Consider the following 15222-nt stretch of genomic DNA (forward strand, 5'->3'; position numbering starts at 1 on the left):
TTGATCAGTATGAGCCACTGGAAACCATGAAAAGGCCCTACGAAATCCAAATGGAGACATTCCCATGGAGCAGCTGCATCCAGCCATGAAAAATACTGGTGCGGGGGTGCTGCCTGACGTGTTTGGTACGTGGTGCAGAATGACACGAGGGAGGCAATGTCTTTATCCATACAGCACCAATAAAGGTGTCAGCGGGCCAACTGTTTGGTGAGGACGATGCCCCAATGGCCAACATGGAGGAGGTCGAGGACATGGCGGCGCAACTCATGCGGTATGACCACCTGGGGAATGTTCAGATCACTATGCAAAAGGATGACTTTGACGGTGATCCCAAAAATGCTGGACCTGTGCATTGTGAACGCTATGACGGCTGGTCGGCGAAGCTGCAGCGATTTGGCGGCAGAGAGCTTGCAGTGTCTGATCCTGAGCAGTGACCTGCTAGACCGCATCGGCATCCAACGCAAGCGCATCCAGAGCTGCGTCCACGTCCCGTCCCATATGGAAACAAACCAAGGGAGAATTGTCAAACTCACGGTCCTCCTCGGCAGGCAGTCAGGACGGGAAGTCGGCATTTGCATGCCTTTCAGAGGTATGGTAGACAATATCAAAGTCGAACATTGCCAGGAAAAGCACTCAGTGCTGGAGTGGAGCGCCATCCAGGTGAGCACTGTAGCACTTGGGTGAAACAAAGAAACAAATGTTGGTGGTCAGCCTGTAGCGTGAAACGACAGCCATACATGAAATCGTAGAATTTCATCAGGGCGAAAACCAATGCCAAAGCTTCATTTTCAGTTTGACTATATTTGGTTTGAATGTCGGTCAATTTTTTGGATACGAAAACCACTGGACTCTCAATGCCGTTGACCACTTGCAAGAGGACCGCACCCAGGCCATAGTCCGAGGCATCAGCGGCAACAATGAGGGGCAGGGAAGGATCGTAAGCGGCCAGACAAGGTGGGTGGGAGAGAGCTGACTTGAGACGTGTGAAAGCCTGTTCACACACCATGTCCCAAACCCAACGCACAGCCTTGCGCAATAACCTGCTCAGGGATATAAAACGCTGATAATAGTTGATTTGACCGAGGATGTATTGCAGTTGCTTCACGTTGGTAGGAGGAGGTAGGTTTTGAATCACCTTGACATACTTCTTAGAAGGGTGAAGGCCGTGGGCATCAGTCATGAACCCAAGATAGCTGACATCTCATGCAAAAAAGTCACACATTTATTTCCGACAACACAGGTTAGCCTCAGCAAAAACTTGAAACTGCCGATCCAGCTAGTCCGCAAGTTTCATAGCGGACGAGCCATTGACGATGACATCATCCATATAATTGGCTGCCCCCAGGCACCTGGCTTATGAGACGTTCCAAATAACGTTGGAAAATGACAGGGGCACTGGCAATGCCAAAAGGGAGGTGGTTGTACCGGAAAAGACCACACGGGATATTGATGACTACGATCTGCTGTGATTCCTCATCCAACGGCAGCTGCAAATTAGCATCACACAAATCAGTTTTGGCAAAAATGGTCAAGCTTGCAAGACTTGTGAGTATGTCATCCACCAATGGGACAGGATAGGCATCGATGATGGACTGAGAATTGACAATGAACTTAAAATCCCCACAGATGCATAAAGCGCCATTCGGCTTCTTGACTATCACGATAGGCATCGCCTAGCAACTGTGTGTGACAGGAGAAAGGATGCCTTCATCTTGTAAGCAGCGAAGTTCCACCTGGAGCCTGTTTCAGAGAGCAAAGGGATCCAGGCGGACATTAAGAAAATGAGGAACAGCAGAGGGGAGAAGTTGAACATGCACAGTGAAACCCTTCGCCTCCGGTGTGGAGGATGAGAACAATGTTTCGTATTTACTGAGCAACGGGGCGAGGCGGGTATCGGATGAGGGAATTGATACCGTGTCCTGCACTGATAAACCCGGATGACCAAAAATGTCCACACCCAGAAGGTTAGTAGCGCTGGGGGATCTGACCACCAAAAACTGAGCAGTGAAGGAACGACTGTTGTAAGAGATTTGTGTGGAAAAAAACGCCATTGACTGATATAGAGTGATTACTGAAACTGCACAAGGCGTGAGTGTACAGGGATAAAGCTGGTAAGCCCAAGCTTTGGTATATGGCACCATCCAGAATAGAAACAGACGATGCCGTGTCAATTTGGAAGACCACCAGAATATGTGTGACCTCCAAGATAAGGAGAAAACGGGTACGCAACTGCGGAATGATGGAAAATACTTGGCTTTCAATGGAATGCGAGGCATCCATGTCCTGAGGTGACAATTCGCGATGAGCCTGTGCATCCATAGGAAGCGTGCCATCTACGCTATGTTTCTGTGAAGCCTGACACACCACGGTGATGTGGCCCGCTCAGTTGCAAGCTGTGCATTTTGCTCACTGATTGGGACACTCCGACCGTTGGTGAGTCCGGAAACAGCCTGGACAGGAGGGAAGCAGGGAGAAAGACTTCCTGTCATGGGATGGACCGGCAGATTGATGAGACTCCTGCTTGGCGCTAGGCAACTGGTGAGCCACGAAAACAGCTGGAGACGTGGTGGTTGTAGCTGGTGGGACTGTTTAAACGTACGAATGATCAGCAGACAGGTATCAAGGGAAGGTCCTGTAACTTCAAAATATCAGCCTGAAGACCCTTGTCTGGTGCGTGAAAGACCACCATATCGTGAGTCAATGAAGAGGCACAAGACCGCTTGCAGGCAACGTTGGCACACCAGAATTTACAATCGCAGGAGAGACCCTGGAGTGTCGTAATCCATTCCCGATAAGTCTTACCTGATGACTTGCGACAAGAGAAGGAAGTCTAACGGGGGGAGGTGACATGTATTTGTGTGTCGAAGTACTCAAAAAGGCAGCCCATAATATGGGTAAATGAATGATGGTGACTATGCTGCTCAGGGTTCAGTTGTTGAATTAAACGATACACCTGTGGACTGACTGCTGCTAAAAAGAAAGCCCAAATTCAATTTTCGTCGTGGATACCATGTGCCAATAAAAGTTGTTCCCACCGTTCTAAATAATTTGACCGTGGTTCAACAGACCTGTCAAACTGGAAATATCAGTGGAGCCATGTGCGAAGTGTTCAATTTACCTGTGATGGAATCTACTTTATGAGCTACCTCTTGCAACTCTGTTGAGTGAGAGCAATCTTCTGATCTTGTGAGTGCTGCCTGAATCTGCTGTACAGTTTCCACCAAGAACTGAGGAAGTTCCCCTGAGGAGGCCATTCTGTTTGAAAATGAAAGTTTTACTCTTGTCGCCAGTAACTGTTGTGTCCTGCGGTCAGCAGGAAAAAGAACTAGCAGTCAATTTGAACACACTTTATTGTAATTAAAGAAAAAAATGCCTTCTTGGCATATACTAAGTTTTAAATGCAAGAACAGCAAGAAAATCCACAACTCTTGTGGTGACAAACCAAATAAGGAAACAAGACGATGGAGGAAAATTACTGACCAACATCTACTCTGCGCAATACAAAATACAACATGCTACTACAGTGCTACAGTGAGTGAATACATTGCTAGGGCCAGCATAAGTACTGGCCAGAGCTGTTCCTAGCAGTTGGTAAACACTGCTGGTCTGACGGTCTAGGCGTGCTTATAAAGCTAGGTCGGCGGAGTGGTACATCAGTCGTATGAGTTCCGGTTGGTGGAACACTGTCACATGTTGTCTGGCCAAGTAGTTCCGTGTTGATTTGGAAAGTCTGTTATTGTTTCTGTCCGCTGGCGATTTTTCTCTGCGCGCTGCTGAGAGGGGGTTAACAACCCATCTTGAGTGTCAGTTCTGCAGGCCCTCTAACAATAAGAGGTCGCTATGACACAATTTTTCTTAGCTGCCAACATTTTAGTATAAGCAGCAGCCTTTACTTTTCACAGAAGCCTTGTGAAGTCACAAAATAACTTTCTGCATTAGCTATTTACCTATAGGCTGATGACAACTCTTGAGTTGCACAGGTAGTAAGAAGACTCACATGACTAAAATAAAATTATACGTAACACATGACTAAAATAAAATTATACATAACACTGCATTATCAAACTTTAAAAAAAAAAAATAAAAAAAAAATACATCCTTGTAGATTTAGAAATCGCACTCCTTTTCTTATCAGTAATATTGCAGTTTTAAGTGTGCTTGTATTTGGATTGGCATATCCCTGCTTCCAGGTAGGTTTTTATGCTTTATTAGGCTTATCATGGTAATTCATCATAGCACTTCTAAGAGAGCACATGGTAAATCTTTGAGGTTATGTAGGAGGATACCATGATGAAGTTACAAACTCGCAGGGATGATGAAGAAGGGTAAATGCATCAATTTGAGAAAAGGGACCTTGGTCTGGAAACAACCAAGTTGAAAGTTATATTTGTTCACTAGAATAGATGGTTTCACAGCAACAAAGATGAACAAGCAGTCATAACTCTTAAGGTAAACACTTCAGAGCCCATGTTGACTGGACTTTTTTCTTATTTTTGTCGAAATTACTTCCTACCAAAATATGGAAAGCAGAGATCTACTGTCAGAAAGATCAGAATGATTTTCATGTATAACTTTAGACTCTGTCATTTCCAGACCAGAGACCCTTACTTTAAATTGATACATTTACCCTCCTGCACCATTCCTGAAAGTTTGTATCATCATCACAGAAACACCCTGTATAAACTTTATCAGTGCAGAGATTATTATGCATCAGTTGTTGTCAGTGTGTGATTTATTTTACAGAGCATGTTTCGGGACTATATTATCAAGTTCTATAAAACGAAGATAACACTATGTTCTCATTACTACAAATACTACACTTGTGTAATAGAAATCTATATACATTGCTGTGTAGTATTAGGTACGTTAAATTAATATGGCATTAGGCACAGAATTACCTCATCAGTTGGTGAGGTTATTAAATAACAAATAAGTTAAAATTGCTTTCTGAGCAGATAATTAAGTGGATCAAGGCTGAAACGTAAGATTACCAAGAGGAGAAAACTTGATCTAAAAAGTGGAAATATATGAAATAATGTCAATATTGTGAGATGAGTTGAGTCAGATAGGAAGAAACTTTAGAATAAGATCCAAAGGACATAATAAAGAGAATGGTTCATCACCAGTAATCAAGCACAGTAAGAGTGAGCAGCTTTTTTTTTGGAAGCATCATGGACAGCTTGAATGTATTACATTCAGAGGCAAAAAGTTGGTTACTGTTAGATGTAGAGGAAGTAGAAATATTTTGCACTTTAAAAGATGGATGTTATATCATTGAATATTATGCTGTCTCGGTTCTCAGTGCAAGCATTATCAATATAAGTGCAAGATTATTTTCAGAATTTTCTATGACATGATTCCTAAACATTCACCGATTTTATTGTTGACAGCAGTATCGTTGATGGATCTGATATACAGGGTTATTACAAATGATTGAAGCGATTTCACAGCTCTACAATAACTTTATTATTTGAGATATTTTCACAATGCTTTGCACACACATACAAAAACTCAAAAAGTTTTTTTAGGCATTCACAAATGTCGATATGTGCCCCTTTAGTGATTCGGCAGACATCAAGCCGATAATCAAGTTCCTCCCACACTCGGCGCAGCATGTCCCCATCAACGAGTTCGAAAGCATCGTTGATGAGAGCTCACAGTTCTGGCACGTTTCTTGGTAGAGGAGGTTTAAACACTGAATCTTTCACATAACCCCACAGAAAGAAATCGCATGGGGTTAAGTCGGGAGAGCGTGGAGGCCATGACATGAATTGCTGATCATGATCTCCACCACGACCGACCCATCAGTTTTCCAATCTTCTGTTTAAGAAATGCCAAACATCATGATGGAAGTGTGGTGGAGCACCATCCTGTTGAAAGATGAAGTCAGCGCTGTCGGTGTCCAGTTGTGGCATGAGCCAATTTTCCAGCATGTCCAGATACACGTGTCCTGTAACGTTTTTTTCGCAGAAGAAAAAGGGGCTGTAAACTTTAAACCGTGAGATTGCACAAAACACGTTGACTTTTGGTGAATTGCGAATTTGCTGCACGAATGCGTGAGGATTCTCTACCGCCCAGATTCGCACATTGTGTCTGTTCACTTCACCATTAAGAAAAAATGTTGCTTCATCACTGAAAACAAGTTTCGCACTGAACGCATCCTCTTCCATGAGCTGTTGCAACCGCGCCGAAAATTCAAAGCGTTTGGCTTTGTCATCGGGTGTCAGGGCTTGTAGCAATTGTAAACGGTAAGGCTTCTGCTTTAGCCTTTTCCGTAAGATTTTCCAAACCGTCGGCTGTGGTACGTTTAGCTCCCTGCTGGCTTTATTCGCCGACTTCCGCGGGCTACGCGTGAAACTTGCCCGCACGCGTTCAACCGTTTCTTCGCTCACTGCAGGCCGACCCGTTGATTTCCCCTTACAGAGGCATCCAGAAGCTTTAAACTGCGCATACCATCGCCGAATGGAGTTAGCAGTTGGTGGATCTTTGTTGAACTTCGTCCTGAAGTGTCGTTGCACTGTTATGACTGACTGATGTGAGTGCATTTCAAGCACGACATACGCTTTCTCGTCTCCTGTCGCCATTTTGTCTCACTGCGCTCTCGAGCGCTCTGGCGACAGAAACCCGAAGTGCGGCTTCAGCCGAACAAAACTTTATGAGTTTTTCTACATATCTGTAGTGTGTCGTGACCATATGTCAATGAATGGAGCTACAGTGAATTTATGAAATCGCTTCAATCATTTGTAATAGCCCTGTATATGTAACAAGATATTCCAGTCTTTGGTACATGATGGAGAGTTGACTTTCATTTGTAAACATTTGGTGCTATACACCACTGTGAGATGTGTAAGCAAGTGTCTTATATGTTTGATAATGCATATTCGCTGCTTGCTCATTATTTGTGACTGTGCCTAATGACATTAATATTAAGGTGTGTAATGTGGACAGATTTCCATTACTTGTTGTTAGTAGGTGTAGTAATGATTTATGTTTTCCTTGTTTTATAGAACTTAATAATGCAATAACGTAGTTCTGAAACGTGATAAATAAATTACACATTTCCAAAAATTGGTGCATAATAATCTCTGTACTGATTCTGTGATACAAATGTACAGTGGCTTCATAAGAGGTAATATATAAACTTTGTTTTGATGTTTCATAATCTTGCTTTCGTCAGTTAAATATTTAAGATGTAATATGGAATCACTCATTTGCTTGGAAAATGTTGAAAGACCTGCCAATCATTGGCTTTTATACCAGAATGCCAGATTTTTCAATTTGTAATTTTTGTAACCTAAGCAATTAGAGAGCTAATGTAGTTTGTGAGAAAAAAGTTGTTTTGCTTATGTATCTCAGAAATGTTATAAATTAAAAATTTTAAAGCACAGTTGTGTTTGTGAGACAAAAAATTTCAAATGTAATTATGATAGCAGCAAGTTTCACAACATTTTGAAATCCATAAAATGTAGTTCATTTTAATGGATTTGCATCTAGTCATTCATACAGTTACCATATAAATACTTCCAAGAATATGTAGGAAGTACATGGTGTTCCAGGATGTGATTTTAGGAAGTGTTAGTGTAGTCTAATTTGAATAAAAAAAAATTTCAATTTTTCCGTCTCAGAGTACATTATACCAATTAAATAATGTCTTCTATTTCATCCACTCACTGTTCATTTTCACGTTGAGATGAGGTATGTCTGCTGGGTTCTGCACCAGTATGACACAGTTTAGTGAAAATAGGAGTAATTATTCTTGAATGTGGTACTCTGTAATTAGAAAATTATCTACTATACCCCCTAAAACCAGCAGCAGTGTTTACCCCACTAAAATATTTACTATTCCTTGTGAAACATTCTGCTTTCCTTAGACAGTGATGATCCCAGTTTGTAGAGAAACAGTATTCCTTAAAAGCAAAGCAACAGAACTTGTTTCACAAGAAATTAAAAGGGGGAGAAAGAACTTATTAGACCAATCAACATCCTTTCTGAGGTGGACAACTTACTCACAAAAGTTTACATTATATAACCGAAAGAATAAGGGAAAAAGGTCAATAGATTTGCTTTTCATCAAAATCACAGTGTCATATTCTTCGTTTCGCGTAGGTATGAGTTCACATTTCAGCATTATGTTGTTTTTGTTGTTGTTGTCATCATCATCTTCATCTTCATCTTCTGTCTGAAAATTGGTTTGATGCGGCTCTCCACATTACTCTATCCTGTGCAAGCCTCTTCATATCTGAATAACTATTACAACCTACATCCATTTGAATGTGCTTCTTGTATTCGTCTCTTGGTTCCCTTCTACATTCCCCCCCCCCCCACACCCCCCACACCCCCCCTACCCCCACCTCCACCACCACCCTCCTTTCCCACCAGTACTAAACTAATTAATCCTTGATGTCTCAGAATGTGTTCTATCAATGGATTCCTTCTTATAGGCAAGTTGTGCCACATGTTTCTTTTGGCCCCAATTTTATTCAATACCTCTTCATTAGTAACATGATATACCCATCTAATCAGCAGCATTCTCCTGTAGCACTACATTTGAAAAGCTTCTATTTTCTTCTTGTCTGAACTGCTTATCGTCCATGTTTCACTTCCATACAAGGCTACACTCCAGACAAATACCTTCAGAAAAGACTTCCATATACATAAACCTCTATTCTGTGTTGACAAATTTCTCTTCTCCAGAAAGCTTTTCTTACCATTGCCAACCTGTATTCTATATCCTCTGAACTACATTTCATTACACATGTTTTACTTTTGTCGATAATCAAGACACTGACAGCCACGGCTTACTAAACCAATAATTTGGTAATATTCACATCTGTCAGTATCTTGCTTTTATTTCAATTGGTATTGTTACATTCTTCTTGAAGTCTGAGGGTATTTCGTCTGTCTAGTACATCTGGCACACCAGATAGAATAGTTCAGTCATGACTAGCGCTCCCTGGGATATCACTAGACCTCTGAGGAAATGTCATGTATTCCAGAGGCCTTGTTTCAACTTAGGTCTTACAGTGCTCTCTCAGAGTCTTCTTGCAGTATTGTATCTCCCATCTCGTCTTTCTCTTTCTATAATGTTGTCTTCATGTTCAGTTTCTTTGTGTAGCACCTTAATATACTTATTGCAGTTTTCCATTCTTTGCTAATACTTGTTTTCCATCTGAGTGCTTGTTATTCGTACAACTGCTTCACTTTTCTCAAAGGCCTCTTTAATTTTTATATAGGTGGTATCTATCTTTCCCTTTGTTATACATGCTTCTATAGCCTACATTTGCCCCCTAGCCATTCCTGCTTTGCCATTTTCCACATTCTGTCAGTCTCATTTTTAGACGTTCATATTCCCTTTTGCTTGTTTCATTTGTTGCATTTTTGAATCTTCACCTTACATCAACTAAATTGAATATTTCCTGTGATATGAAAGTATTTCTATGAGGCCTTGTCTATTTGATCATCCGCTTCCTACAAGAGAAGTGTTTCAAAAGAAAGTTTATCTTTGAAGAACTCTCTGTGCATGCATAGCAAATCGGAGGTGAATGGGTGGGTTTGTTCAGCGCTTGCTTGGCCTTTAGGAATTCAGTCAATATGGAGCACTTCTTGGGAGTGGATCATGCGTTTTGTATGCGAGAATGTTATAAAAGCAGTGATTCGGCAACTAGCAAGGAGAAAACTTTGCAGTAACTGTGGATTGCACAATATAAATGATGCTTCAAGTGTTCCTCATATCCGGTAATGGATCAAAACATTTGAGGAGACCATTCAACACTGGCCAAACCAAATTTGAGACAACCAAGGTCATCAAGATCAGGCAAATCCGCAGAGAGTGTAAATCAGTCTGTTCGTGACGTTCCTATCCTCTCCATTCGTAAGTTTGCAATTTCTTTAAATGTGCCTAGATCATCACTGCACCAAGTTCTGCAGAAAGACCTTAAACTGCACCCTTACAGAATCCAATTGGTGCAAGAATTAAAGCCCCAGGATGCCCAACATAGGCTGCGGTTTGTTAATGATGTGACTGAGTGGTCTTCTACATCTACATCTACATCTGCATGACTACTCTGCAATTCACATTTAAGTGCTTGGCAGAGGGTTCATCGAACCACAATCATACTATATCTCTACCATTCCACTCCCGAACAGCGCGCGGGAAAAACGAACACCTAAACCTTTCTGTTCGAGCTCTGATTTCTCTTATTTTATGTTGATGATCATTCCTACCTATGTAGGTTGGGCTTAACAAAATATTTTCGCATTCGGAAGAGAAAGTTGGTGACTGAAATTTCGTAAATAGATCTCGCCGCGACGAAAAACGTCTTTGCTTTAATGACTTCCATCCCAATTCGCGTATCATATCTGCCACACTGTCTCCCCTATTACGTGATAATACAAAACGAGCTGCCCTTTTTTGCACCCTTTCGATGTCCTCCGTCAATCCCACCTGGTAAGGATCCCACACCGCACAGCAATATTCTAACAGAGGACGAACGAGTGTAATGTAAGCTGTCTCTTTAGTGGACTTATTGCATCTTCTAAGTGTCCTGCCAATGAAACGTAACCTCGCCTTCCCCACAATATTATCTATGTGGTCTTTCCAACCGAAGTTGTTCGTAATTTTTACACCCAGGTACTTAGTTGAATTGACAGCCTTGAGAATTGTACTATTTATCGAGTAATCGAATTCCAACGGATTTCTTTTGGAACTCATGTGGATCACCTCACACTTTTCGTTATTTAGCATCAACTGCCACCTGCCACACCATACAGCAATCTTTTCTAAATCGCTTTGCAACTGATACTGGTCTTCGGATGACCTTACTAGACGGTAAATTACAGTATCATCTGCGAACAACCTAAGAGAACTGCTCAGATTGTCACCCAGGTCATTTATATAGATCAGGAACAGCAGAGGTCCCAGGACGCTTCCCTGGAGAACACCTGATATCACTTCAATTTTACTCGATGATTTGCCGTCTATTACTACGAACTGCGACCTTCCTGACAGGAAATTAAGAATCCAGTCGCACAACTGAGACGATACCCCATAGGCCCGCAGCTTGATTAGAAGTCGCTTGTGAGGAACGGTGTCAAAAGCTTTCTGGAAATCTAGAAATACGGAATCAACTTGAGATTCCCTGTCGATAGCGGCCATTACTTCGTGCGAATAAAGAGCTAGCTGCGTTGCACAAGAACGATGTTTTCTGAAACCATGCTGATTACGTATCAATAGATTGTTCCCTTCGAGGTGATTCATAATGTATGAATACAGTATATGCTCCAAAACCCTACTGCAAACCGACGTCTATGATATAGGTCTGTAGTTCAATGGATTACTTACTCCTACTACCCTTCTTAAGCACTGGTGCGACCTGCGCAATTTTCCAATCTGTAGGTACAGATCTATCGGTGAGCGAGCGGTTGTATATGATTGCTAAGTAGGGAGCTATTGTATCAGCGTAATCTGAAAGGAACCTAATCGGTATACAATCTGGACCTGAAGACTTGCCCGTATCAAGCGATTTGAGTTGCTTCGCAACCCCTAAGGTATCTACTTCTAAGAAACTCGTGGTGGCAGCTGTTCCTGTTTCAAATTCCATTCGCCTTCCCTGGTGAAGGAATTTCGGAAAACTGCATTCAATAACTCCACTTTAGCGGCACAGTTGTCGGTAACAGTACCATCGGCACTGCGCAGCGAAGGTATTGACTGCGTCTTGCCACTTGTGTACTTTACATACGACCAGAATTTCTTCGGATTTTCTACCAAATTTCGAGACAATGTTTCATTGTGGAACCTATTAAATGCATCTCGCATTGAAGTCCGTGCCAAATTTTGCGTGTCTGTAAATTTTAGCCAATCTTCGGGGTTTCTCATTCTTCTGAACTTTGCATGCTTTTTCCGTTGCCTCTGCAACAGCGTTCGGACCTGTTTTGTGTACCATGGGGGATCAGTTCCATCTCTTACCAATTTATGAGGTATGAATCTCTCAATTGCTGTTGCTACTATATCTTTGAATTTGTGCCACATCTCGTCTACATTTGCATAGTCAGTTCGCAAGGAATGGAGATTGTCTCTTAGGAAGGCTTCTAGTGACACTTTATCCGCTTTTTTAAATAAAATTATTTTGTGTTTGTTTCCAGTGGATTTGGAAGAAACGGTATTGAGCCTAGCTACAAAGACCTTGTGATCACTAATCCCTGTATCAGTCATGATGCTCTCTTTTAGCTCTGGATTGTTTGTGGCTAAGAGGTCAAGTGTGTTTTCGCAACCATTTACAATTCGCGTGGGTTCGTGGACTAACTGCTCGAAATAATTTTCAGAGAAAGCATTTAGGACAATCTTGGAAGATGTTTTCTGCCTGCCACCAGTTTTGAACAAGTATTTTTGCCAACATATTGAGGGAAGGTTGAAGTCCCAACCAACTATAACCGTATGAGTGGGGTATTTATTTGTTATGAGACTCAAATTTTCTCTGAACTGTTCAGCAACTATATCATCGGAGTCTGGGGGTCGGTAGAAGGAGCCAATTATTAACTTAGTTCGGCTTCATTTAATAACACCTTGTTTTCTGATGAGGCTAATTTTCACCTTAACAGTCACATCAATAATCGAAATTGCCACTACTGGAGTGCAACGAATCCTGAACAGAAGTGTGAGAAACCCCTTCATTCGCCAAATGTTACCGTATGGGCTGTGATGTTGGCTCAAAGAATAATTGGCCCTTACTTTCTCGAGGATTAGAGCAGTTGTGCAGTTACAGTGAATTCAGAACATTATGTGAGGATGCTGAATGGATTTTTGGTGTCTGAATTGCAAAACTTTCCCAATTATTACCAAAGAACATTGCTTCAGCATGACAGAGTGACAGCACACATGTCCAAAGCATCTATACTGCAAGTTCATGAAACTTTCTCTGGCAAATTGATCTTCAGGAGGGTTGACATAAATTGGCCCCCATGCAGTCCAGATTTAAGCCCCAAGGATTTTTTTCTTATGGAGATATGTCGAGTGTAGAGTGTATGTCAATAATCTGACATCTCTGGAGCAACAGAAAGAAAATATCCACAGTGAAGTGGCAGTCATCAATGTGTCTGCATGCGAAGTTGTCATGGGAAATTTTGTTCATCGTTTACATTAGTGCCATAGGGGTGCTGGATTGCATTTAAACGACGTTATTATTTTTAAGAAGTAAATTACTAAACTGTGTATTTCAGTAATAAATAAAGGTTTTGTCACTAGACTTTAACCTCCATTTTATTCTGACACATCAAATATAGACTTTCTTTAGAGACATGTTGTATTTCATCCAACTACATGGCTATATCCCAAACAGATATCTCCAGAAAAGATCTCCTGGCATGTAAATCTGTATTCAGTGTTAACAAATTTCTGTTCTTCAGAAACATTGCCAGTCTACATTTCATATCCTCTCTACTTCTACCATCATCATTTATTTTGCTGCCTAAACAGCAAAAGTCATCTACTATTTTTAGTGTCTCATTTTCTAAGTTAATTCCCTGAGCATCACCTAATTTAATTCAACTACAGTACATTGTCCTTGTCTTACTTTTGCTAATGTTCATCTTATATCTCCTTTCAAGACACTGCTCTTTGAAGTCTTTTGCTGTATCTGAGAGATTTACGTCAGTGGCAGAACCCAAATTTGTTATTTCTTCTCCCTCAACTTCAATTTGTACTCCAAATTTTTCATTGGTTTCCTTTACTGCTTGCTCAGTTCTTCTAAATCATGTATACACGCACTAGCTACTTTTTTGTTGCGCTTGTCTACAACTCAGTCTCTCCCTTACATGGTGAGTAGCAGTGTATCCATTTCATAATATAGTTGTTATTTCAGTCTGGATATTCCATTGTTCACAATAAAAGTGCCATACTTAAAATATTGCTATGCTCAGTGGTTTGTGTGGTTGCAATGCCGAGGACCCTGGTTTGATTCTCAGTACTGCCAGGATTCTTCCTTGGTGGAAGTACTGAAACGGGATACACTCACCTCTTTATACTAATTGAGGGGCTACGTGAGTGAATTCAGAACATTATGTGAGGATGCTGAATGGATTTTTGGTGTCTGAATTGCAAAATTTTCCCAATTATTACCAAAGAACATTGCTTCAGCATGACAGAGTGACAGCACACATGTCCAAAGCATCTATACTGCAAGTTCATGAAACTTTCTCTGGCAAATTGATCTTCAGGAGGGTTGACATAAATTGGCCCCCATGCAGTCCAGATTTAAGCCCCAAGGATTTTTTTCTTATGGAGATATGTCGAGTGTAGAGTGTATGTCAATAATCTGACATCTCTGGAGCAACAGAAAGAAAATATCCACAGTGAAGTGGCAGTCATCAATGTGTCTGCATGCGAAGTTGTCATGGGAAATTTTGTTCATCGTTTACATTAGTGCCATAGGGGTGCTGGATTGCATTTAAACGACGTTATTATTTTTAAGAAGTAAATTACTAAACTGTGTATTTCAGTAATAAATAAAGGTTTTGTCACTAGACTTTAACCTCCATTTTATTCTGACACATCAAATATAGACTTTCTTTAGAGACATGTTGTATTTCATCCAACTACATGGCTATATGGCTATGTGGCAGTTTCAAGTTCTAGAAAACTGACAATGGTCAGGAGAGTTGTATGCTGATCCCCCCCACCTCTCCACCCCATTCCCCTATACTGCATCAAAATGACACCATTGGTTGATGTGGTGGTCAGTCAGTCCTGAACTGTCTGGACCAGGATGTGGAGCTTAACTTTGCTTACTTGAAATATAGGAACTATCCTCATATGTTATTTTTATGTTGTGAATATTTTTTTAGTATGACATAAATTTTGATTCACGTATTTCATTATATTTTTAAATTTGCAGTTGCTGTGTCAAGGGATCAAATCCAGTCGTGGGGGACAGGGTTCTTGTGGAAGCATCATACAACCCAAATATGCCATTTAAGTGGAATGCAACCAGAATCCAAGTCCTGCCAATGTCTACAGCAAACACTACTCAGCGGCCCCAGAACAAGCAGAGTTTCACTACTGCTCCTAGCCAGAATACTTACAATGCAGTCCCTCCACCAGGTTAGAACACATATTTATTGTTACTGTTAAAGACCACATAATACTTTAAAATAACTTTGTCAAATATGTTTTTATAAACAGTGTTTTGTAAAATATTTGACAGTGTAATTCAGGCCTATAGATGACAA

The 15222-nt window shown here is 41.1% G+C and overlaps 1 protein-coding gene across 2 annotated transcripts in view; it reads left to right on the plus strand.

Moving 5' to 3' along the window:
• Positions 1–15222, plus strand: part of LOC124715625 (cell division cycle and apoptosis regulator protein 1-like) — a 263366-nt gene that overhangs the window by 87396 nt on the left and 160748 nt on the right. For both annotated transcript variants that reach the window (XM_047243109.1, XM_047243110.1), the window contains exon 6: positions 14889–15094. In XM_047243109.1, coding sequence (XP_047099065.1) covers positions 14889–15094 — 206 coding nt within the window. The remainder of the gene's footprint in view (positions 1–14888; positions 15095–15222) is intronic.

The sequence above is a fragment of the Schistocerca piceifrons genome, chromosome 1 (genome assembly GCF_021461385.2).
Source record: "Schistocerca piceifrons isolate TAMUIC-IGC-003096 chromosome 1, iqSchPice1.1, whole genome shotgun sequence".
Classification (NCBI taxonomy): Eukaryota; Metazoa; Arthropoda; class Insecta; order Orthoptera; family Acrididae; genus Schistocerca; species Schistocerca piceifrons.